This window comes from Hippopotamus amphibius, chromosome 1 (genome assembly GCF_030028045.1).
Source record: "Hippopotamus amphibius kiboko isolate mHipAmp2 chromosome 1, mHipAmp2.hap2, whole genome shotgun sequence".
In the NCBI taxonomy this organism is placed as follows: domain Eukaryota; kingdom Metazoa; phylum Chordata; class Mammalia; order Artiodactyla; family Hippopotamidae; genus Hippopotamus; species Hippopotamus amphibius.
Genome location: NC_080186.1, coordinates 36,754,431 through 36,780,254, shown reverse-complemented (window position 1 = coordinate 36,780,254; position 25,824 = coordinate 36,754,431). Strand labels below are relative to the sequence as shown.

The 25,824-nt window shown below is 39.8% G+C and overlaps 1 protein-coding gene and 2 pseudogenes across 3 annotated transcripts in view; 1 reads left to right on the top strand and 2 right to left on the bottom strand.

Moving 5' to 3' along the window:
• Positions 1–1,193: 1,193 nt before the first annotated feature.
• On the bottom strand, positions 1,194–6,840 carry LOC130836585 (leucine-rich repeat-containing protein 57-like; annotated as a pseudogene).
• A 114-nt stretch (positions 6,841–6,954) lies between these two features.
• Positions 6,955–25,824, top strand: part of EIF2B3 (eukaryotic translation initiation factor 2B subunit gamma) — a 142,729-nt gene continuing 123,859 nt past the window's right edge. For 2 of the 3 annotated variants that reach the window (XM_057708806.1, XM_057708797.1), the window contains exons 1-3: positions 6,955–7,087; positions 9,751–9,907; positions 23,624–23,769. In XM_057708806.1, coding sequence (XP_057564789.1) covers positions 9,760–9,907; positions 23,624–23,769 — 294 coding nt within the window. In that variant the 5' untranslated portion in view covers positions 6,955–7,087; positions 9,751–9,759. Of the gene's footprint in view, positions 7,088–9,750; positions 9,908–21,358; positions 21,490–23,623; positions 23,770–25,824 lie in introns of those variants that run through there. The other variant, XM_057708817.1, reaches the window with a different exon arrangement.
• Positions 16,990–17,579, bottom strand: LOC130836574 (60S ribosomal protein L19-like; annotated as a pseudogene).

The following is a 25,824-nucleotide window of genomic DNA, read 5'->3' as shown; positions in this document are numbered from 1 at the left end:
GAAAGGAAATATTGAATTCCTAATTAATGAAGTTTCTTTCCAAGCTCTTTATATAAACACTGTAGCATCATTTGCGCTCTAACTTATCGTGAATCTGTTAGGAAACTGCTGGGCTTATGTACAATAATAAAACACAAATATTTTAGGACCTGCAATTGGTTGCCAAAGTAGAGTTTCTCTTTTCATTTTTATCTTTCACTCAGCCCTCTAAAAATAATAATTCCTTGCCCCACTGACAAGTCCTCAGCCAGATGGAGCAGATGAATATTGTGATGTGGCCAACAAATTCCCAAAGAGAGATCTCTTGCAGACCGTGGGAAGAGTATTTCTGAGCCAAGGCCCAACTTTTGAAAGGTTTCTTTTGTCTCCCACAGTTCAAAGAGAACTTTAGAGCTTGACCTTCTTAAACTATTTCCCCACCACATACAAACACATGCACATAAATATCCCTTTGGGGAAGAAATGTGAACAGGAAACAAACATTATAGGGAATAGCCTGTATTCAATAAACATTTATTAAATACTTTCCGTGTAATTGATAAGTAAAAATAATAAGAATGAGGCTAGGCATGAGGGCTAATAATGTAGATTGATTTACTGAAAAGAAATGTTTTGAAGAAGAGATGTTGTCAGTGACCCAGGCCCTCAGCCCAGTTTTCCGACCACCGAATGGGAAGACAAGGGAAAATTTATGAGCAATTTCTGGGGCACTTCCCTGGGGGCGCAGTGGTTAAGACTCTGAGCTCCCAATGTAGGGGGTCTAGGTTCGATCCCTGGTCAAGGAACTAGATCCCACATGCATGCCACAACAAGGAGTTTGCATGCCACAACTAAGGAGCCCATGTGCCACAACTCAGAAGCCCACATGCCACAACTCAGACCCAGCACAACCAAATAAATAAATAAATGAATAAATTTCTAATTTGTTTAATATTATTTATTTAGCACGTCCCAGATCCTGTGCTAGGATCTGTGGTGAGAGGAATAAACAAGATACAGCCTTTGTCCTCAGGGTGCTCCTGTGTTATACTGAAGACATGAGAAAGGAGATGGTGATCCTTTGTGGTGAGTGCCATAATGTAAGGACTAGAAGCAGTGGGAGCCAACAAGAAGTCCATGAGGCAGTAGTTCTTAAAGTATGCTCCATGGACCTCAGCGAGTCCTCAAGACCCTTTCTGGGAATCTACTGGGTCAAGACTATTTTTATAATAATACTAAAACATTATCTGCCTCTTTCACTGCATTGATATTTGTACCGATGGTACAAAAGCAATGGTGGATAAAACTGCTGGTGCTTTAGTACCAATCAAAGCAGTGATCCCAAATGGTACTAATAGCCATTGTATTCTTCACTGCCACACACTTGCAATAAAAATAAAAATAAAAATTAAATAAAACAAAGTAAGTTTCACTTAATGTCTGATGAGGTAATAATTTTATTAAATCTTTGCCCTTGATACACGTCTTTTTAATATTCTATATGATGAAATGGGAAATACACGTCACACTTCTGCGCATATATGAAAGAAGTATGACGGTTGTCTCCAGAAAAGCACTTGTGCCATTATTTGATTTGTGAACTACCGCTTTTTTTCACAAAACACTATATTTACTTGAAAGAACAACTGAGAAACTATGGACAAAAACTTATCAAAATGAGTGAAGTAAGCCAGTCACTTCAAGGAAAACCACTAATAACAATAATATCTGAGCTTTCAAGAGAAAATCAGAAGTTTGGGAAACCTGTGTTTTTATCACAAGCTTGCCAGCATTCTTAAGGACTTTTCTAATGAGACTGGTGATGATATTAACAAATGTGAGTTTAAAAGTATCATATAGAGTCAACATTGGGAAGATCTACATGACTTAGTGAACCAATAGTTTACAAATGATTAATGCATCCAGTTGCAAAATTATGCATGGGTAAAATGCCCATTCAAGGTGCAAATATTATAACAGTACAAAATGTTCATTGATATAAATGATTCTATATTGCAACTAATCTTTAACAAACTACCACTTATTGAGTTTGATGTGTAGTATCAAAGAAGAACACCCACATTACCCGACAAATGCTATTAAAATATCTCTCCCTTTTCCAACTATGTATCTGTGTGAGGTCAGGTTTTCATCACCCAAAACAATATTTCACAGCTGATGAGAAAATTCAGCCATTCTCTAAGTCATACATTAATGAGATCTGAAAAACATGAAGCCACTGCATTCTTCTCACTAAATATTTCGTTTTGAAAAGTTATGTTTTCATTAAAATGTTACTGTTACCATGTAGTAATTTTTAAAATTTAATGTATAAGTTCTGATTTTAGATAAGTTTAATGCTTAATCAATAAGATTAAGCATTAAAGTTTATAAAACAAATTCAATTGATAATGACAAACTGGCAACCCCATCCCTCTCCCTCAGTTGAGAAACAAAGAATAACATGGGAAAAAGAGAACCCCTAGATCAGACTTAAGGTCAGAGAAGACTTTCCTCATATAAACACTAGGCTCTTGTGATCCCTTGACTTAATGGTTAAACTAGGTTTGTAAAATGAGAACTAACAATACATGGTAAATAATAGCCCCTTGGCTAAGACAAAACTTCAGAAAACAACAGAATGGTAGCTTTCTAAATGCTCATGTCTGTAACAGTGAACTGAAATAATCTACTTCTATATCTTTAGTTTCTCTTAGTAAGCGTGGTTCCAGTACCACAAAATGTTTATCAATCACATGAAGGCATTTTAGTACTCTTGCAACCTGAACAAGAACATGAAACATTTCTTCCTAATCAGTTTACTTTCAAGCAAAGGGCCATTTACAGGTTAAAGTTCCCCTGTCTTCTTCCTGTAAAGGATTAACATTTCTTCCAGCCATAGTTATTAAAAAATCTTTATTTAGTATAGTCTCTCATTCAGAGAATAAATTTGATAAACCTAAGTTGTAAAATATTGCAGCAGTAGTTTTTTTATAGGTAATTTGATTATTTGTAAACACAAAAAGATTACCAGAAATAAGATACTGTTTCTAACAAAGCTTCAGGAAAATCCTGATTATTAAAACCCTTGTATCTTACAAGTTTTGCTTATATAGTTTCAGCTCTTCAGAGCCCTCTATCAATAAGGCACCTGCAATAGTGAAAAAAGAAATTGCTACTGCAGCCTTGGGGAACACCTCTTAGTGTTGTGTTGTTGCTTCTGACAAAGTACATTTTTAGTCAAAAAGAGTCATACATTTACATAACATCCTAAATTCCAAGTATAAACACTGCAGTTGAACTGACGGACTGGCATAAAATTATAAATCCTTAGGTTAACCATAGCAGCCTCTCACGAAGTACTTGAATTTCATCAAAATATGAAGTGTTAACACAGAGGTGGAATGGCAGCTGATTTTATGAAAGTTTGCACATTGAAACGCATGAAATTTCAAGCCGTATGTGGAGCTATTCTGGTATCAGGCAGCATCCCCTCACTGTATTCATAGCAACTAGCTACTGGGTTTCTTAAAGCCAAACTAATGATGGTTTTGAAAATCAACATTGTCCTTTGCCCTATCCATAACTCAAAATGGAGGACTCTTCCTGTCTTTTGATTCCTTTTAGCTTATTTGAGATGAGCCCTGGAAAGGAAAAATATCACTGAGTGAAATATAACCTCCTGGAGTACCATCTCCTCGTTGCAGATATCCTTAACAACAACAGGAGGCTTTCATTCAGCCAGATTGCAACAGGTTCCAAGTGAGTGTCCTGTATGGTTCCCATGCTCCTGGAGAATATCATGCAAACTTATTCTTGGCGGCTGTGCACCTCTCCATGTACTTATCATAGCCTTTCAGTTCTCGAAGCTTCTTTATTTCAAAAAGATTGCCTTCCACAACAAGCAGACAGATCTGGGAATCACTGAAGATGCTCTGTGGAAGCATACTGAGCTCAAGACAATTCTCCAGACGAAGAACTTTAAGCCGAAGACAGCAAGATATCTTCACTGAGATCTGAGCTATCTGGTTCTTGTTGAGGTTGAGTTCCATGACCTGCAGCTCCCCCACTGTGTCAGGTATGCTCCGAATTTGATTCTTGGAGAGACCCACTACATCCAGGTGCGGTAGGCTACAAAGTTGGAGTGGTACTGCTCACAGCTGGTTCCCAGAGAGACTCAGGGTCTTAAGGGCTGATAGTTGCCCAAAAGCAGACGGCAGCTCTCTCAACTGACTGTTGTTTAGGCTTAGTGTCTCTAGTTCTTTCAGATGGCATAACTCATCAGGAAGAACAGTCAGTTTGCTGTTGTTCAAGGAGAGGCTCTTCAGCAAAGTGAACTTCCCTGTAATCATAGGCGGCGGACTCTCGATCTTGTTGTTGGACAAGTCGATGGTCCTGAGATTGCTTGTCAGCTTCTCCAACAATGAGGGGAACTCGGTCAGCCCACGGTCCTTAAGCTGAAAGACACCAGTTTTCTGCGCGGTTTCCAAGTAAGCGCGGAGGGCACTGTTTCCCATCCTAGCGCCACTGCTCAGGTCCCTCCAGCGGACCCCTGTATGTTGGGGGCCAGCTCAAGAGTGGCAAGGGAGAAAGAGAAGTACACCAGGTCCCGCCGCTTTTGCAGCTGTTCCGAGACTAGACGCCGCTAGGAGCCTAGAGAGGATCAGAGATCCCCGAACTCGCCTCCTCCCCCCTCAGCTCACAGCCGGCTCCGCAGGGGAAGACCCCGGACCCGCGCTCCCGCGGCATGCGCTGCCCAGGCTTCCGCCCGGGCGGAAACGCCCTGTGACGTCATTCCATGTAGTAGTTTTGTTTCTATTTTTTTAATGAATTAATGTTTTTAAAATTTCTCAGTTTGAATTTTTAATATGGTGGATATCAACGGATACAATCTGTACAAACAAAAGTTCTTCGGGGCTCCCAATGAATAATTTTTTAAACTAATTTTTATTGGAGTATAGTTGCTTTACACAATTTTTAAAAGTGTAAAGGGTCCAGAGACCAAAACATTTGAGAACCGCTGCCCTAAAGGAATAATTTAAAGTCAGTTTTTTTTAAAAAAACAAAAACAAAAACAAAAACAAAAAACGTGAGTTTATTTAAATATTTACTTACTTTGGTTGCACCAGGTGGTATCTTTAGTTGCAGCATGTGGCATCCAGTTTCCTGATCAGGGATTGAACCCAGGCCCCCTGCATTGGGAGCCCAGAGTCTTAGCCACTGGACCACCAGGGAAGTCCCTAAAGTAACTGAAGTAATCCCTCAACTACTTTCCTCAACTAGAGGAAAAAGTCCTCTAGTTCCCTGAAAACATTTGGTAGTTTAAACGTAAGCATTTAAAATGGATGACAGATATGAAATTGAATGCTGTCCTTACTTCATAACTAGTTCTTACCTCAAAACCATGCTATAAGTCCCAAGTCTTCTGCTTGCTTGAGCTAATACCAAGAAGAGAAAGAATCTTGCTGCAGAAGGAAAGGGTAGTCAAGTTTCAGGTCTCTTGCGGTCACATCAATCACTCCATGGCTCCCTTTTACCAACTCAGTGTTTTGAGTTAAAACAAATAATTTTTTGGTAACTCGTCACCAGCATTCTAAAGTGAAGGAGAGGCAGGGCAGGGATAGGCTGGTTTTATGGATGTGGCTTCAGGACTTTTTTTAAGTACGTTCTAAGCTGAGCTCCTATTTTGGCTGAAAGTCTGGGGAAAATTACAATCCTGTCTTTCTCATTAATTGCTGTATGCCCAGCATCTAGCATCTAAGACATTGGTTGGCACATATTAGGCACACAATAAATATTGTTGAATGAAGTCAAACTCCTTTATTTTTATTGTAGAAATTAGACTCTGCCTCCTAACTGGCAGGGAGCTAGGGCAACTCAGAGTTTAAGAGATGGACAGAAAAAGAAGCTTCCAAAAAATTAGGAAATTGCAGTAATGTGTATGAGAGAATGACCATTGTTTCTGTTATCTAATATAGTTTAGGGAATTCCCTGGTGGTCCAGTGGTTAGGGCTGGGTGCTTTCACTGCTCTGGCCTGGGGTCAATCCTTGGTAGGCGAACTAAGATCCCCACAGCAAGGCAAAAAAAAAAAAAAAAAAAAAGTAGCTTAACTATCTGACTCAAAATTTACTGCTTAAAACAACAACAACAAAATTTTTATTATTATCTCTCACAATTGTTGGAGTCTAGACTCAGGTGTTTGGGTTCTCTTATGCAGGTGCAGCGTCTTAACCAGTCTCCCTGCTTCCAGGGAGTCTATTGTGATCCTTGTAAAACCTGTTATATCGCTGCTCCTCTGCATAATTTAAGGTCCTCACAACGACCCACCCACAAGACCCACAGGATCTGAATTCTTCATCCTCTTCCCCATTGCCTCTCTGGCCTCCTGTGCCATCATCCACTCTCCCCCTGGCTTACTTTGCTTCGGCCATATTAGCCTCTTTGCTGTTCTTTGAACTTGCCGTCTGTCTTCAGGGCCTTTCAAATTGTTGGCTAGTCTTCTTGGAAGCCTCTTTACCCAAGATATCCATTTGACTCGCTGTCTCCAAGCCACTGTTCAGTGTCACCATCTCAGTGAGATCTTCCCTAATCATTCCACACCCCCGACCAACTGTTTTGATGGCTACAAGTGGATATTTTCCATATCATAATAGTCAGGTTCAGAAAGCCAACGCTGAGTCGCCACATTAGACCTCACATAGAAAATCTTGGCAATCCTTGGTGATTTCTCCACTGGCTAGCCCCAAACCGTAGCTTCCAATGAGCTCTTTTCGCAGAGTGGTAGTTGGGGCCAGGTCCTAGAAGGAGAACTGCCTGAAGGAAGAAGCTGTGACTAGTTTCCCCCGCACAGTGAGGGACGCTCAATGGGCATTGGTGATTTGTGAATGAGAGAAAAGACTCCGGCGACCCCGCCTCTTCTCCGCCTCCTCTCCTCCCGGCCGCGCGCTTCTAGGCCGTCATCCATCACTCGGTGCTCGTTCCTTCTCCGCGGGCCTGCCCAGCGCGTCCCATCGATCTGCCCGGCCATCGCGCGCCTGCGCCTTTGGGCTGTCAGTCGGCGGCGGCGTGGGGAGCGCTTGGAGCGGTTGCGGCGCGTGGGGACCTGAGGTAAGCTGCGGCTTCTGCGCTGCCAGGTCGCGCGCGAGCTGGCTGGCGGGGTGAGCCGCGCAGTGGAGGCCGCCGGGCCTCCCTTCACCGGAGGGAAGCGGGCTCTTCGAGCCTGGCTGAGGAGGGCCTGAGGGGGTGGCGGGGTGCAGAGCCCCAGAGTCGCCAGCTCGAGTGCCTGCCCGATCCGGCCGCGGAGCCAAGTGCCCAAACTAGAAGGAAGCTCGGGGAGAATCCGTGCCAACCACCTTGTGCAACAGATGGGAAAACTGAGTTTCAGGGAGGGGAGGATCTGCCCTGAGCACAGTGCCTAATCCTTTCCACTTAAGTCCTTCGTTCATTTATTCTGTTTTTGGTTGTTTAGGTGCAAGACAGTGAAATACAAAGAGGAATACAATCAGGCCTGGCAGAGAGATCAGTTATGATACGATGTTTTATCTTACCAATTTACAAAGGAAGAAGGCAGTGAGTGCTGTGACGGAGGCAGGTCTGGGATGCCGGGAACACCCCCTCTAAAACTTGAGTGGCTGATGAGTCTTTGCTTTGATTCCCATCACCCAGAGTCGTGGCAGTGACATCGACACACTGCCTGGTATCATGATTATCACCTAGAGCCTCGTTGAGAGCAGGAATCTCTGTGAACCTAGTGACCTGGGGTCTAATGTCCCTTTTGCACATGTTTGAGCTTGACTCTCACACGGGGTTGTTGTGAGGTTCGCAGATGCTCATTCCACAAAACGCTGATTGAGTGCGTAGCACCTAACAGGAGTTGTGTCGGGTACTGGGGATACAGCGATGACAGTCAAGGAACTCATAGGAAATAGACATTTAAATAAATGGATTATAAAGCCTGTCGAGGTAGAGATGATCTGTACATAGTAGAGTGCAAGCACTTAAGGAGAAAAGAGTTACTTCTGCAGGAGAGTGGGAAGGGATAGGAATGGCTTTTTAGGCAAGGTGATTCTTGAACTGAGTCTTAAAAATTTAATAGGTGACTACATACTAGGCACAGGAGAAAGGCAACTTGGGAAGCAAGAATATCAATACAGGGACCAGAATTATGCAACAGCATGGTTCAGCTGGCACAGAAAGCTTCCACGAGCTGTCTAATGTCAAACATATATAATACTTGTCATGGAATTGACATTATTATGTGTGGTTTACATAGATTAGCTCACTTAATATTTATAAAATTCTGTGAAGTAGAAACTGCAATTATGCTTATCTTCGAACATTAAGAAAACTGAGGCTTGGAAAAGTTATGTCGCTTGCCCTGGATCACAGCTAATCCATGGTAGAACTAGAATTCAGACCCAGGCTGTCTGGCTCAAGGGCCTGTGAACTTAACCACCAGTCTCCCTTCTAGAAACTGAGGGTGCTGAGAGGTTTAAATGTTAGGCCTCTTGTTACCTAAGCTGTAAGTGGTAAAACCAGAACTCAAGACTCAGGTCTTTTAACTCTTAAGGGTCCAGTGCTCTTTTCATAATAACATCAGATGTTATGGGAGTTACATAATGCCGAGTTGAAGTTAAATCCCAGTCTGAGGCAGTGCTTGCTGGAGTTGAAATTACCATATCTTTAAGTTGTGGATATTGTGCAAGAGACTTCACTTTATGCTTGAGTGTACAAGGCGTGAGTATTGCAGTTTAGAAACTGATGTGAGGAGCACAGGAATGATCACAGTTATGGTAAAGGAGCAACATTATTTGCCAGTTTGTTGTTAAATAAATTTTTTTTCTGAACATTGAACTTCATACTTGTTTTTAAAGGTTACATCATTTGTTGTAAGTCCAAGAGTACTTTTATTTTAAATCAGTAAGGATTTGTGATCTTTTAATGTGCCTCTCGTCTGTGGTAGCTGCTGTGAAGAGATTTTTTTGAATGTCAAACAGGTTCATTTATTACCTTGGATCTGAAAAAAAGGAATTAATTTGGTTTGTTTCTGCTAATTGGGCTCTACAAATCTAGGTTAAGCTACAAGCCTACGTTTGTGTTTATAGTGATATCTTTCAAGTTGGGGGTAATGAGAAAATGGGAGCAGATGGTTGGATTATTAGAAGAATTTTCAGTCATTCCATACTTTTCAGAGATCCACTGGCTTGTATTTGTGCTGTTAATTCTAGTCAGAAGTTTAAAATTTTTTTCGAGGAATACAAACTTACATATTAGAAGCCAACTTGGTAAAGTCTTACTCCTTAAGAGTCAGCTGAAGCATTACTTTCTTGTAAAACCTTCCCTGTCTTTCCTAGGTAACACCTAGGAAGACTTAGGTGTTACCATCACTATATACATCTAATGCATCTTGGATATGTCCCTGCCATGGCATTAATGATAGTATATTGTAATTTACTGCATTTGTCTTCACTTAATTGTGAGCAACTCAAGAGCAAGGGCTAGATTTTTTTTTTTTTTTTTTTTAATTCTTATTCCTCCTCCAGCCCATCTCCCCAGGCTGGAGCTGAGAGTATATATAGGTGAGTAAGAGAATAGGATAAATGTGATGTTTATATTGCAGCTAAGGAGTCTTTCTTATTCTGGTTATTGGAGTTGGAAATGATGTATTTGTCATAAGTGGATAACAATAACCTAAATAAAAATAGGATTAATACTGTGTCTGCTTTGATTTTTGTTACTTCTTTTTCTCTTGTATCTCTCTGTTATTGCAGTTTGCAAAAATGGAATTTCAAGCAGTAGTAATGGCAGTTGGAGGGGGATCTCGGATGACAGACCTGACTTCCAGTATTCCCAAACCTCTGCTTCCAGTTGGGAACAAACCTTTAATTTGGTACCCATTGAATCTGCTTGAGCGTGTTGGATTTGAAGGTGAGTTGTAACAATGAGATGTACTCGTAAAACTTTTAGGGTGTTTGATCGCAGTGATTTGTCAGCTTTGTGAGGGTGAGAGAGGATGAATGAAAGAAGACTAGGACTCAGTGTTGGCTGGAGACTGGCCTCTTTAAATTAGGAATTTAGGAGTACCCTATTGCTGTGTGAAAAAGGTTGAGAAGTTAGTGCTAAGTGTTACTTTTTTAGAGCTGGTCTCCACAGTGATCCAAGACGAACCCTGGAAGGATATCAGAACGTGATAGGAGGAATACAAGTGGTTCATAGTCAGCACTTAACTAAGAACCTGTATGTGCCAGGTAATATATTAAGCACTGGGGTACAGAATTGAAAAGATAACTCAGGCCCTGATTTCTAGAATCTTAAAGTCTAGTGGAAAGATACACATGTAAACAGATTATTGTGTAATGTGATAAATGTTATAACAGAGGCACATTGTAAGTGCTTGTTATACGGAATTTGCTGTTTCTACTTGAGGGATTCAGAGAAGGCTTTACAGAGTAGCTGACCCTTGAATTGAGTCTTGAAAAATAGATTACCAGGCTGACCAGTGTGGAGAGAGCATTCCATACAGAAGTAATAGCTATGCCTAGATGAAGTCATGAATAACACAGCATGTTCTGGCAGCTACTTTTCATCTTATGTGGCTATAATATCAAGTGTAAAGGGAAGGAGTAGATGTAATGAGAGAAATAAACAGGGATCGTGCTATGAAGGGCCTTGTATTCCATACTCAGAAATTTAGATTGTTTTTCCCGAAAGCATGGGAAAACAGTGAAAGGCTTAAACTGGGGTTTAATATGGTTAAATTCATGTTTTAGCTACTCTAAGTCCTTTGCATCTTTATATAAATTTTAGAATCAGCTTATCAGTTTCTACAAAAAGTGTTGCTGGAATTTTGATTGAGATTGAATTGAATCCATAGATCAGTATGAAGAGAATTCACATCTGATCCAGGATTATGGTATATCTCTCCATTTATTTAGGTCTTTTGTAATTTCTCTCAACAGTGATTTATAGTTTTCAGTGTGCAGGACTTACACATATTTTGTTAGATTTATTTGTACATAGTTGATATTTTTGATGTTATAAATGGTAATTATTCTAATTTCCAGAAATTTGTTGCTAGTACATAAAAAATACAGTTTGTTTATTTATTGGCTGCATTGGATCTTCGTTGCTGCACGTGGGCTTTCTTTAGTTGCAGTGAGCAGGGGCTACTCTTCCTTGAAGTGCATGGGCTTCTCATTGTGGTGGCTTCTCTTGTTGTGGAGCATGGGCTCCAGGCACCTGGGCTTCAGTAGTTGTAGCACGTAAGCTCTGTAGTTGTGTCTTGAGGGCTTAGTTGCTCCACAGCATGTGGAATCTTCCTGGACCAGGGATCAAACCCATGCCCCCTGCATTGGCAGGTGGTTCTTAACCACTGTGCCACCAGGGAACTCCCCAAAATACAGTTTTTGTATGCTGAGCTTGCATCCTTCAACTTTGCTAAATACACTTATTATTAATTCTTGTAGCTTTTTGTAGATTCCTTAGGATTTTCTACAATTTGACCTAATTGGCATTTATAGGACATTCTACCCAGTAAAGCAGAATGCACATCCTTTTCAAATGCTAAGAACTTTTACCAAGGTAGACCATGTTTTAAAAACTAAAACAGGTCATAAAGATTAAAATCATACAAAATATAGTCTCTGACCATAGTAGAGTTAAATTAGAAATCAATAACAGAGAGATATCAAGAGAATCCCTAAGTATTTGGAAATTAAACCACATATTTCTATATAACCCAAATAAGAAACCACAAGGGAAATTTCTTTTTAAATTTTTATCAGAGTTTAGTTGATTTACAATGTTGTGTTAGTTTCAGATGTACAGCAAGGTGGATCAGTTATACCTATATCCACTCCTTTTTTAGATTCTTTTCATATATTGGCCATTACAGAGTATTGAGTTGAGTTCCCTGTGCTATACAGCAGGTTCTTATTAGTTATCTATTATGTATATAGTAGTGTGTATATGTCAATCCCAATCTCCCAATTTATCCCCTCCCCCATCCCCTGGTAACCATAAGCTTGTTTTCTACATCTGTGACTCTACTTGTTTTGTAACTAAGTTCATTTGTACTGTTTTTTCAGATTCCACATGTAAGCAATATCATGATATTTTTCTTTCTGTGTCTGACTTACTTTACTCAGTATGACAATCTCTAGGTCCATCCATGTTGCTGCAAATGGCATTATTTTGTTCTTTTTTATGGCTAATACTCCATTGTATATATGTACCACATCTTCTTTATCCATTCACCTGTTGATGGACATTTAGGTTGCTTCCATGTCCTGGCTATTGTAAATAGTGCTGCAATGAACATTGGGGTGCATGTATCTGTTCAAATTATGGTTTTCTCCACGTATATGCCTAGGAGTGGGATTGCTGGTTCATATGGTAGCTCTATTTTTAGTTTTTCAAGGAACCTCCATACTGTTCTCCATAGTGGCTGTATCAGTTTACATTCCCACCAAACAGTGCAAGAGAGTTCCCTTTTCTCCACACCCTCTCCAGCATTTACTATTTGTAGGTTTTCTGATGATGCCCACTCTAACCAATGTGTGGTGATACCTCATTGTAGTTTTGATTTGCATTTCTCTAATAATTAGTGATGTTGAGCAGCTTTTCATGTGCCTCTTGGCCATCTGTATGTCTTCTTTGGAGAAATGCCTGTTTACGTCTTCTGCACATTTTTTTGATTGGGTTGTTTGTTTTTTTCATATGGAGCTGCATGAACTGTTTATATATTTTGGAGATTAATCCTTTGTCTATTGATTCGTTTGCAAATATTTTCTACCATTCTGAGGGTTGTCTTTTCATCTTGCTTGTAGTTTCCTTTGCTGTGCAGAAGCTTTGAAGTTTCATTAGGTCCCACTTATTTATTTTTGTTTTTATTTCCATTACTCTAGGGGGTGGGTCAAAAAAGATCTTGCTGTGATTTATGTCAAAGAGTGTTCTTCCTATGTTTTCCTTTAGGAGTTTTATAGTGTCTGACCTTACATTTAGGTCTTTAATCCATTTTGAGTTTATTTTTGTGTATGGTGTTAGGGAGTGTTCTAATTTCATTCTTTTACATGTAGCTATCCAGGTTTCCCAGCACCGCTTATTGAAGAGGCTGCCTTTTCTCCATTGTATATCCTTGGCTCCTTTGTCATAGATTAGTTGACCATAGTTTATCTCTGGGCTTTCTGTCCTGTTCCATTGATCTAAACTTCTGTTTTTGTGCCAGTACCATCTTGTCTTTTTTTTTTTTTTTTTCCATATTGTCTTGATTACTGTAGCTTTGTAGTATAATCTGAAGTCAGGGAGTCTGATTCCTCCAGCTCCATTTTTTTCCCCCTCAAAATTGCTTTGGCTAATCAGGGTCTTTTGTGTCTCCATACAAATTTTAGGATTTTTTGTTCTAGTTCTGTAAAAAATGCCATTGGTAATTTGATAGGGATTGCATTGAATCTGTAGATTGCTTTGGGTAGTATAGTCATTTTCACAGTGTTGATTCTTCCAATCCAAGAACATGGTATATCTCTCCATCTCTTTGTGTCTTCTTTGATTTCTTTCATTAGTGTCTTATAGTTTTCTGAGTACAGGTCTTTTACCTCCTTGGTTAGGTTTATTCCTAGGTATTTTATTCTTTTTGTTGCAATGGTGAATGGGATTGTTTCCTTAATTTCTCTTTCTGATCTTTCATTGTTAATGTATAGAAATGCAAGAGATTTCTCTGTGTTAATTTTGTATCCTGCAACGTTACCAAATTCGTTGATTAGCTCAAGTAGTTTTCTGGTGGCATCTTTAGGATTTTCTATGTATAGTATCATGTCATGTGCGAACAGTGACAGTTTTACTTCTTCTTTTCCAATTTGGATACCTTTGATTTCTTTTTCTTCTCTGACTGCTGTGGCAAGGACTTCCAAAACTATGTTGAATAGTAGTGGTGAGAGTGGACATCCTTGTCTTGTTCCTGATCTTAGAGGGAATGCTTGCAGTTTTTCACCATTGAGAATGATGTTTGCTGTGGGTTTGTCATATATGGCCTTTATTATGTTGAGGTAGGTTCCCTCTATGCCCACCTTCTGAAGAGTTCTTACCATAAATGGGTGTTGAATTTTGTCAAAAGCTTTTTCTGCATCTATTGAGATGATCATGTGGTTTTTATCCTTCAATTTGTTAATATGGTGTATCACATTGATTTGCGTATATTGAAGAATCCTTGCATTCCAGGGATACACCCCACTTGATCATGATGTGTGATCCTTTTAATGTGTTGTTGGATTCTGTTGGCTAGTATTTTGTTGAGGATTTTTGTATCTAAATTCATCAGCAATATTGGTCTGTAATTTTCTTTTTTTGTAGTATCTTTGTCTGGTTTTGGTATCAGGGTGATGGTAGCCTCATAGAATGGGTTTGGGAGTGTTCCTTCTTCTGAAATTTTTGGGAAGAGTTTGAGAAGGATAGGTGTTAGCTCTTCTCCAAATGTTTGATAAAATTCACCCTGGGAAGCCATCTGGTCCTGGACTTTTGTTTGTTGGAAGATTTTTAATCACAGTTTCAATTTCATTACTTGTGATTGGTCTGTTCATATGTTCTGTTTCTTCTTGATTCAGTCTTGGAAGGTTATACCTTTCTAAGAATCTGTCCATTTCATCCAGGTTGTCCATTTTATTGGCATATAGTTGCTTGCAGTAGTCTCTTATGGTGTTTTTTATTTCTGCAGTGTCCGTTGTAACTTCTCCACTTTCATTTCTAATTTTATTGATTTGAGTCCTCTCCCCCTTTTTCTTGATGAGTCTTGCTAGAGGTTTATCAATTTTATTTATCTTCTCAAAGAACCAGCTTTTAGTTTTATTGATTTTTGCTACTATTTTCTTTGTTTCTATTTCATTTATTTCTGCTCTGATCTTTATGATGTCTCTCCTTCTACTAACTTTGGGTTTTGTTTGCTCTTCTTTCTCTAGTTTCTTTAGGTGTAAGGTTAGATTGTTTATTTGGGATTTTTCTTGTTTCTTGAGGTAGGATTGTATTGCTGTAAACTTCCCTCTTAGAGCTGCTTTTGCTGCATTCTGTAGGTTTGGGATCATTGTGTTTTCACTGTCATTTGTCTCTAGGTACTTTTTTGATTTCCTCTTTGATTTCTTCAGTGAAGTCTTAGTTATTTAGTAGTGTATTGTTTAGCCTCCATGTGTTTGTGTTTTTCACAGTTTTTTTCCTGTAATTGATTTCTAATCTCATAGCATTGTGGTCGGAAAAGATTTCAGTTTCCTTAAATTTACCAAGGCTTGATTTGTGACCCAAAGTGTGAGCTATCCTGGAGAATGTTCCATGTGTACTTGAGAAGAAAGTGTAATCTGCTGTTTTGGGATGTAATGTCCTATAGATATCTATTAAATCTAGCTGGTTTATTGTGTCATTTAAAGCTCGTGTTTCCTTATTAATTTTCTTTGTGGATGATCTGTCCGTTGGTGTAAGTGGGATGTTAATGTCCCTCACTATGATTGTGTTACTGTCGATTTTCTCTTTTATAGCTGTTAGCATTTGCCTTATGTATTGAGGTTCTCCTGTATTGGGTGCGTATATATTTATTTTTATTTACTTTTAAAAAATATTTATTTATTCATTTATTTATTTATTGGCTGTGTCGGGTCTTCGTTGCTGCACACAGGCTTTCTCTAGTTGCGGCATGCAGGGGCCACCCTTTGTTGTCATGCACAGGCTTCTCATTACTGTGGCTTCTCCCATTGTGGAGCACAGGCTCTAGGCGCGCGGGCTTCAATAGTTGTGGCACATGGGCTCAATAGTTGTGGCTCATGGGCTCTAGAGCATAGGCTCAGTAGTTGTGGCGCACGGGCTTAGTTGCCCACAGCATGTGGAATCTTCCTGGAGCAGGGATTGAACCCGTGTCCCCTGCATTGGCAGGTGGATTCTTCACCACTGCGCCACCTAAGAAGTCTGCATATATATTTATAATTGTTATCTCCCCTTCTTGGATTGATCCCTTGATCATTATGTAGTGTCCTTCCTTGTCTCTTGTAACATTTTTTATTTTAAAGTCTATTTTATCTGATATGAGTATCGCTACTCCAGCTTTCTTTTGATTTCCATTTGCATGGAATATCTTTTTCCATCCCCTCACTTTCATTCTGTATGTGTCCCTAGGTCTGAAGTGGGGTAGACAGCATATTATGGGTCTTGTTTTTGTATCCATTCAGCCAATCTGTGTCTTTTGGTTGCAGTATTTAGTCCATTTACATTCAAGGTAATTATTGATATGTATGTTCCTATTACCATTTTCTTAATTGTTTTGTTTTGTTTATAAATTTAGTTATTTATTTAATTTATGGGCTGCGTTGGGTCTTCATTGCTGCACATGGGCTTTCTCTAGTTGATGCAAGTGGGGGCTACTCTTCATTGTGGTGTGTGGCTTCTCATTGTAGTGGCTTCTCTTGTTGTGGAACACGGGCTCTAGGTACGTGGGTAGAGCACAGGCTTAATAGTTGTGGCACGTGGGCTTAGTTGCTCCACGGCATGTGGAATCTTCCTGGAGTAGGGCTCCAAGCCATGTCCCCTGCATTGGCAGGCAGATTCTTAACCACTGCGCCACCTAGGAAGTCCTATTTTTGTTTTTGTTGGTCCTTTTCTTCTCTTATGTTTCCCACTTAGAGAAGTTCCTTTAGCATTTGTTGTAGGGCTGGTTTGGTGGTGCTGAATTCTCTTAGCTGTTGCTTGTCTGTAAAGCTTTTGATTTCTCTGTTGAATCTGAAAGAGATCCTTGCTGGGTAGAGTATTCTTGGTTGTAGGTTCTTCCCTTTCATCACTTTAAATATATTGTGTCACTCCCTTCTGGCTTGCAGAGTTTCTGCTGAGAAATCAGCTGTTTACCTTATGGGAGTTCCCTGTATGTTATTTTTCATTTTCCCCTTGTTGCTTTTTTTTTTTTTTTTTAGGCAAAGGCTTGTTTTTTATTGAGTGATCTTTGTAATTTGATGAGGCCACTATGTACAGAGAAGAGGGAGAGAACTTTATTTCTTGGTCTCTTCCTTCTTGGACAGAGTCTTGATAATTTCCTCCTTCTTGGCCTGGAGCCACTCTTCACGGCACTTGCGGGCTTCCTTGGTCTTAGACCTGAGGGCCTCAGCCTGGTCTGCCAGAAGCTTCTTGCGAGCCTTGTCTGCCTTCAGCTTGTGGATATGCTCCATGAGAATCCGCTTGTTTTTGAACACGTTACCCTTCACTTTCAGGTACAGGCTGTGATACATGTGGCGGTCAATCTTCTTAGATTCATGGTACCTTCTGAGTAGCCGCGCAGAATACTCATCCTCCTCATCCAGGTTACCTTCTCGGGCATTCGAGCATTGGCAGTACCCTTTCACTTACCTGTGCCCATATGCCTGCCCTTCCAGCGGGCCAAGGTGTTTTTCCGGCATTGAGCCTGGGAATGGACCATCACAGGCTTCCAGGTGATCAGCCCATCTTTGATCAGTTTCCGGATCTGCTGACGAGAGTTGGCATTGACGATTTCATTAGTCTCACTGAGATCCAACCAGACCTTCTTTTTGCCACAGCAGAGGACACTGGAGGCAAGCCTCTTCTGAAGCCTGAGCATACTCACGGCTGCTCTCCCTTGTTGCTTTTAATAATTTTTCTTTGTCTTTAATTCTTGTCAATTTGACTACCATGTGTCTTGGTGTGTTTCTCCTTGGGTTTATCCTGCCTGGGACTCTCTGTGCTTCCTGGACTTGGTGGCTATTTCCTTTCCTATGTTAGGGAAGTTTTTGGCTATAATCTCTTCCAGTATTTTCTCAGGTCCTACCTCTATCTCTTCTCCTTCTGGGACCCCTATAATGTGAATGTTAGTGCATTTAACATTGTCCCAGAGGTCTCTTAGGCTGTCTTCATTTCTTTTCATTCTTTTTTCTTTATTCTTTTCTGCATCAGTGATTTTCACCATTCTGTCTTCCAGGTCACTTATTCACCCTTCTGCCTCAGTTAATCTTCTGTTGATTCCTTCTAGTGTATTTTTCATTTCAATTATTGTATTGTTTATCTCTGTATGTTTGTTCTTTAATTCTTCTAGGTCTTTGGTAAACTTTTCTTGCAACTTTTCAATCTTTGCATCCAGTCTTTTTTCAAAGTCCTGGATCATCTTCACCATCATTATTCTGAATTATTTCTGGAAGGGTGCCTATCTCCACTTCATTTGGTTGTTTTTCTGGGGTTTTATCTTGTCCCTTCATCTGGTACAAAGTCCTCTGCTTTTTCATTTTCTCTTTCTGTGGCTGTGGTCTTCAGTACCACAGAACGAAATATTGCTGATACTGCTTGATACTGCTGTCTGCCTTCTTGTGGAGGAAGCTATCTAAGAGGCTTGTGGGTACTTTTTGGTAGGAGGGACTGATGGTGGGTAGGGCTGGGTGGGCGGAGCTCAGTAAAACTTTAATCTGCTTTGGTGGGCAGAGCTCAGTAAAACTTTAATCTGCCTGTCTGCCAATAGCTGTGTTCCCTCCCTGTTGGTTGTTTGGCCTGAGGCTACCCAACACTGGAACTTACAGGCTCTTTGATGGGGCTAATGGCAGACTCTGGGAGGGCTCTCGCCAATGAGCACTTCCCAGAACCCCTGCCACCAGTGTCCCTGTCCCTTTAGTGAGCCACAGCTGCCCCCCACCTCTGCAGGCAACCCTCCAACACCAGCAGGTAGGTCTGGTTTAGTCTGCTATGGGGTCACTGCTCCTTCCCCTGGGTCCTGGTGTGCACACTATTTTCTGTGTGCCCTCCAAAAGTGGAGTCTCTGTTTCCCCCAGTCCTGTGGAGGTCCTGCAATCAAATCCTGCTAGCTTTCAAAGTCTGATTCTCTGGGTATTCCTCCTCCCGTTGCTGGACCCCCAGGCTGGGAAGCCTGACGTGGGGCTCAGAACCTTCACTTTAGTGGGTGGACTTCTGTGGTATAGCTGTTCTCCAGTTTGTGAGTCGCCCACCCATCAGTTATGGGATTTGATTTTAACACGATTGTGCCCCTCCTACCCTCTCATTGTGGCTTCTCCTTTGTCTCTGGATGTGGAGTGTCTTTTTTGGTGAGTTCCAGTGTCTTTCTGTCGATGATTGTTCAGCAGTTAGTTGTAATTCTGGTGCTCTTGCAAGAGGGAGTGCGCATCTATTGTTTGTAGATTTTTTTTTTTTGATGATGGCCATTCTGATCTGCCTGAGGTGATAGGTCATTCTAGTTTTGATTTGCATCTTTTCATGTGCTTTTTGGCTATCTGACCACAAGGGAAATTAGAAAATATTTTGAACTTAACTGAAAATGAAAATTCAGTATATTAAAATTTGAGGGATGTAGCTAAAGCAATGTTTAGAGAAAATTTTATAGCATTAAGCACTGTATTAGAAAAGAAAAAAATGTCTCAAATTATCATCTAAGTTTCTACTTTTGATGAAGTGGAAAAAGAGGAGCAAATGAAACCCAAATAAGTAGAAAGAAGGAGGTAAAAATAAGAGCAGAAATAAATGAAATAGAAAACAAATGCATTAGAGAAAATCAGTAAAACCGAAAGATGATTCTTTGAAAAAAAAAATCAATAAAATTGTTAAATATTTAGTTAGACTCATCAGAAAAAAGAGAGAAGACACAAATTGCTAATAACAGAAATGAGAGAGGGTGATCACTAGAGATCCTACAGACAATAAAAAGATAATGAGCAGGGGAGTGGAGTTCCCTGGTGGTCTGGTGGTTAGGATTTGGCACTTCCACTGCCAGGCCCTCCCTGATTGGGGAACTGAGATCCCACAGCCATGCAATGCGGCCAAAAAAAAACTAGCAAAAAAGATAATAAGTAAATATTGTGAACAACTTTATAGCAAGAAATTTGATAGCTCAAATTTTTTTAAATTGCTTTGGAAGCTGTATGAAGAATCATTGTGAGGGAGTCAGGACTATAAGCAGGGAGATGGGTTAGGAGATTGATACAAAAGTCTACACTAGCAATGGAGAGGGCCTGAACTAAGGCATTAGCACTAAGATGGAGAAGAAGGACCATCTGAGAAAGTTGTTGATTAATGGGGAGGGATAGGGGAAAGAAAGGGAAGAGTTCCCTCTACTTTTTGTTTGGGTAACTTGGTGGATGGTGATGCCGGTAGTAGCAAAGGGAATATGAGAGAAAGAACAGGTTTTGTGTTTTTTGTTATTTGTGTGTGTGTGTGTGTGTGTGTGTGTTTTCATTTCAGGTGACTTTTATTTTTTTTAATTAATTTTTGTTGAAGTATAGTTGCTTTACAATGTTGTGTTATTTTCTGCTGTACAGCAAAGTGAATCAGCTATAGGTATACATATATCCACTCTTTTTTGGATTTCCTTCCCATTTAGGTCACCACAAGCTTTTTTTTTTTTTTTTTTTCTGGTTCTCTCTCTTTTTTTTAATGTACACTTTATTTATTTATTTATTTATTGGTTGCGTTGGGTCTTCATTGCTGCATACAGGCCTTCTCTAGTTTTGGTGATCAGGGGCTACTCTTCCTTGCAGTGCGTGGGCTTCTCATTGCAGCGGCTTCTCTTGTTGCAGAACACTGGCTCTAGGCACTTGGGCTTCAGTAGTTGCAGCACGTGGGCTCAGTAGATGTGGCTCGCAGGCTCTAGAGTGCATGCTCAGTAGTTGTGGCACACAGGCTTAGTTGCCCTATGGCATGTGGGATCTCCCGGACCAGGGATCGAACCTGCATCCCTGCATTGGCAGGTAGACTCCCAACCACTGTGCCACTAGGGAAGTCACACCACAGAGCAGAGTAGAGTTCCCTGTGCTATACAATATGTTCTCATTAGTTATCTGTTTTATACATAGGAGTGTATATATGTCAATCCCAATTTGCTAGTTCATCCCAACCCCCACGCCCCATGGTATCCATACATTTGTTCTCTAAGTCTGTGTCTGTATTTCTGTTTTGCAAATAAGTTCATCTGTATCAGTTTTCTAGATTCCACATATAAGTGATATTATACTATATTTGTTTTTCTTTTTCTGACTTACTTCACTCTGTGTGACAGTCTCTAGACCTATCCACATCTCTGCAAATGGGACAATTTTGTTCCTTTACATGACTGAGTAATACTCCATTATATGTATGTACCACATTTCTTTTTAAGAACTTTTATTGAGATACAGTTGACATACAATAAACTGCACATATTTAAAGTGTACAATTTTATATTTTTTTCTTATTGGTAATGTATATATGGCAATCCCAATCTCTCAATTCATCCCCGCCTCCCCCCCACCCCTGGCTTTCCCCACTTGGTGTCCATATGTTTGTTCTCTACATCTGTGTCTCTATTTCTGCCTTGCAAACCAGTTGATTTATACCGCATCTTCTTTGTCCATTCCTCTATTGATGGATATTTAGGTTGCTACCCAAGGAGCACGTTTGAGCGAAGACAATGAGTTCGGCTTTCCACAATGAGTTTGAGGTGTCCTAGAGTTAGATATAGCAAATCAGAACACCAGGTGGAGGTGGTGCCAGATCCTGGGCCCCAGGTGTGTAATCCAGTGTTTATTCCACTCATATCTTCTTGAGACAGACCCATGAACACTTCTTTGCTGTAGTCTGTATGACATTGGTGTTGAGATGTGTTTTAGAAAAGATTTTCTTTTTAGATCTCAGTCTCACAGGTGAAGGACATATGTTAATACACTTTTAAATATACTGCTTTCTTTTAATAAATTCTTATGGATTTGTCATCTATAACTTTTTTTTCTTTTTACTTTTGCTATATATCTTTAGTTATGCTTGGTGATGGCCTTTTGTGATATATTTAATACCCGTTATATAGAAAATTCCTTCTCAGTGACGCTCACTCAGAATTTGGAGAGTGTCTTCTCAACATGGGATTCAGAGTTGAACAGTAAACTCTATGTTCACTCTGTTCACATTGTTCATGATTTTAGGGAAGTTAACGTAGCCCTGCTTAGCATTAGTCTCTCTCCACACAGAAGAGCCCTAGTACAATTATGAGACTGATTGTCCCATATTTACAGTTACTCCCTTCACTCTACCTAAAATGTGCTCTCCAGCCTATGGAAATGTCACCTTCTTCTTTAAAAAAAAAAAAAATTAATTAATTAATTAATTAATTGGCTGCATTGGGTCTTTGTTGCTGTGCACAGGCTTTCCCTAGTTATGATGAGCAGGGGCTACTCTTTGTTGCGGTGCTCAGGTTTCTCATTGCAGTCGCTTCTCTTGTTGTGGAGCATGGGCTCTAGGCGCATGGGCTTCAGTAGTTGCCACATGGGCTCAACAGTTGTGGCTCGCGGGCTCTAGAGCACAGACTCAGTAGTTGTGACGCATGGACTTAGCTGCTCTGTGGCATGTGGGATCTTCCTGGGCCAGCAATGGAACCCATGTCCCCTGCATTGGCAGGTGGATTCTTAACCACTGCACCACCAGGGAAGCCCATAGTGTCACCTTCTCTTTTAAATCCCTAACAGTATTAATCACCCTGTCCTCTATGGTTTCATCACACTTTGTTTTTCTATCTCAGTACCTCTCAAGGCCTGCTTTATGCTGTAGTTAGTGGCATGGGAGACTGATCTCCCTGAGAGCAGGTGCTGTGTCTAATTCATCTTTGTAACATCAGCATTTTACATACAGTATATACTAAAGAAATTTTTGTTGACTTGAATTCATCATGGCCTGCCTCAAAGGCCATCCCTTCCACGAAGCCTTCCTTAATTAACCATTTCCATGTCTGATTTTTCTATGCTGTGTTTCTTAAGAATAGGAACCATGTTTAGTTCATTTCTAAATTCTCAGTGCCTGTTTGTCCTTTACATATTAAATGTATTGTATTTATTTGGTTGAATGAGTGAGTTAATGATTGAAAGAAAGCCAAATGGGGAAACAGAAAAGGAAGGAAGGAAGGAAGCTTAAATGATTTGAAAAAGAAAGAAAGAAGAAAATAGAAAAAGAATGATTATAGTGAAAGGGAGGCATAATTGAGCACTATCATGAAACAAGTAGTAGAAATTGTTACACTTTAGAAATGCTAAAATCTGAGCTTCAGATATCAGCAACACATGTTATATTACAGTGGATTACATTACCCTGCCACAGCTGCATGACAAAACCCCAAGTTTTCTGTCATTAATTGATAGCTTCATGGATAAGGTGAAGGCGTCTGTTACATGGAAATTGCCTGTTCCTGGGTTCGTTGTGATCCTCAGTGAAGCACTAATGGCTGTCTGATGGCAAGTGGTAATAACTCTTTCTGTGTAGTGAATGGAAATTTAAAGTGTGATCCCATTTGTGTATGCTTTGATAAATGCTCTTCTGAATTCTTTACGTCAGGAAGAAGTAATGTGTAATATATTAGTTAAAGTGTGGGCTCTAATCGTACAGACACAAGTTTTATGTTAGATTTCTTGCTTAGTAGTTTTATGTACCCTGAACAAAAACTTCACTTCTTTTAGTCCAAGTTTCCTCACTTGTAAAATGAGATTGCAGTAAGAATTAATTGAGAGAATGCATGTAAAATACGTTGAAAATTCTCAATAATATTAGCTGTTAACACTAAATCTAGAAACAGACCAAATCCAACTGAAATAGTGTAACCATTGTCTAAGTGAATGAGAGTTTTTGCATTTTTCCTTATTTTCTTCTTTCATGCTGTAGAAGTCATTGTCATTACAACCAGGGATGTCCAAAAGGCTCTATGTGCAGACTTGAAGATGAAAATGAAGCTAGACATTGTGTGTATTCCTGATGAAGCTGACATGGGAACTGCAGACTCTCTGCGCCACATATCCCAGAAACTTAAGGTGAAAATCTATTTCTTGATTTTTATTGTTTATTGAAGATAAATATCATCTTATGTTTTCCCAGTGCATTGCAGTTTACAATACTTTTTTTTGTAATGGTAGCTATTATTATTACACTTGTTTTTGGCTGCGTTGGGTCTTTGTTGCTGCACGTGGGCTTTTTTCTAGTTGTGGTAAGCAGGGGCTACTCTTTGCTGTAGTGAGCGGGCTTCTCATTATGGTGGCTTCTCTTGTTGCAGAGCACAGGCTCTAGGTGCGTGGGCATCAGTAGTTGAAGCATGCGGGCTCAGTAGTTGTGGCACTTGGTCTCTAGGGCACGTGGACTTCAGTAGTTGTGGCTCGTGGTGTCTAGAGCACAGGCTCAGTAGTTGTGGCCACACGGGCTTAGTTGCTCTGCGGCATGTGGAATCTTCCTGGCCCAGAGATCCAATCTGTGTCCCCTGCATTAGCAGGCAGATTCTTAACCATTGTGCCACCAGAGAAGTCCCTACAATACTTTTTAAAAAATGTTTTTTTGCATCACACACTTTTTTGCCCATGTTTCAACTGCTTTTTAGTTTGATGCTAATGAAAATTTAGACACTCATTTGTCACAGTCACTAGTTTCCAATATTTTTCAATCATAGTACATCTTTATAAAAAAGATATACTTCAAATGTACTTCAGAAGGTTCCGTTTATATAAAGTTCATGAATAAGCAAAACTAATACATAGTGATAGAAATCAGACCGGCCGTCAATTCTGCAGATGAGAGATTGTCTGGAAAGAAGTACGAAGAAACTTTCAAAAATTTCAGCTCCCCCACGTGATAATATTTGAATGTTTAGTCTCCTTTGATTAAGAAACTAACACGGGCGTATGGATATGAGAATACAGTCTCCCAGTGGCGTGTGGCCCATAAACTGAGAAAGATCTACTGTCATTTGTTCTAAAATTGATCTCCTTTGGAAAAAATTCATTCTGTGTGATAAAGTTGCCATCTTATTTGAGTTGGGGGGGGCAAAATTTCTCCTACTATTTCTGGTGACTGCAAATAGATGTATTAATATTTTCAATCTACCTGTGCACTAAAGAACAAAAAAATTAGTGCAGATATGTACATGGCCTTTCCCTCCCTTTATTGGGGATTAACTTACACACAGTAAAATACAGAGATATTAAGTATATAGTTTGATGAGTTTTGATAATTACATACACCCAGGTTATCATTATCCAAATCTAGAACATTTCCATCACCTCTCAAAGTTCCTTCGTGCTTCATTTTAGTCCATCCCGCACCTTTAGAGCCAACTGCTGTTCTGATTTCTATTACCATATATTAATTTTGCTTGTTCATGAACTAGGTATAAATGAAATTATATAATTTTATTCTGGTTTCTTTTTTTCGACATAATAGTTTTCAAATTCATATTATTGAAGGTATAACTAGTTTGTTCTTGTTTATTGCTGAGTAGTATTCCATTGAATACCAGTATTTACCCACTTTTCTGTTGGTGGTCATTTGGACTGTTTCTGATTTTTAGATATTATGAGTAAAGTGGTTATGAACATTGTTCTGCAAGTCTTTTTGTAAAACTATTATAGGTTACAGGGTTTTCTTTATTGCATACTGCCAGATAGTTCTCTAAGTGGTTGCACGTTTACGCTTCCATCAATAATGTGTAAGAATTGCACTTGCTTCACATCTTCATCAACACTTGGTATTGTCAGTCTTTTTAATTTTAACCATTCTAGTGTGTGTTACGTAGCACTGTCTCATTTTGGTTTTAATTTGCATTTCCCTGATTATAGTGATGCTGATCACCTTTTCATGTCATTATTCGCCATTTGTATATCTTCATGGAATGTCTATTCAAGGCATTTGCCTTTTTTTTTTTTGAGTTGTTTGCCATGTTATTATTGATTATAGAAATTCTTTATATATTATAGATGCAAGCCTTTTGTCAGATATGTGTTGTGAATATTTTCTGCCGGCCTGTGGCTTGCCTTTCTACATTCCTAATGGTGACTTTGATGACCAGAAGTTTTAAATGTTGATGAAATCCAGATTACTGA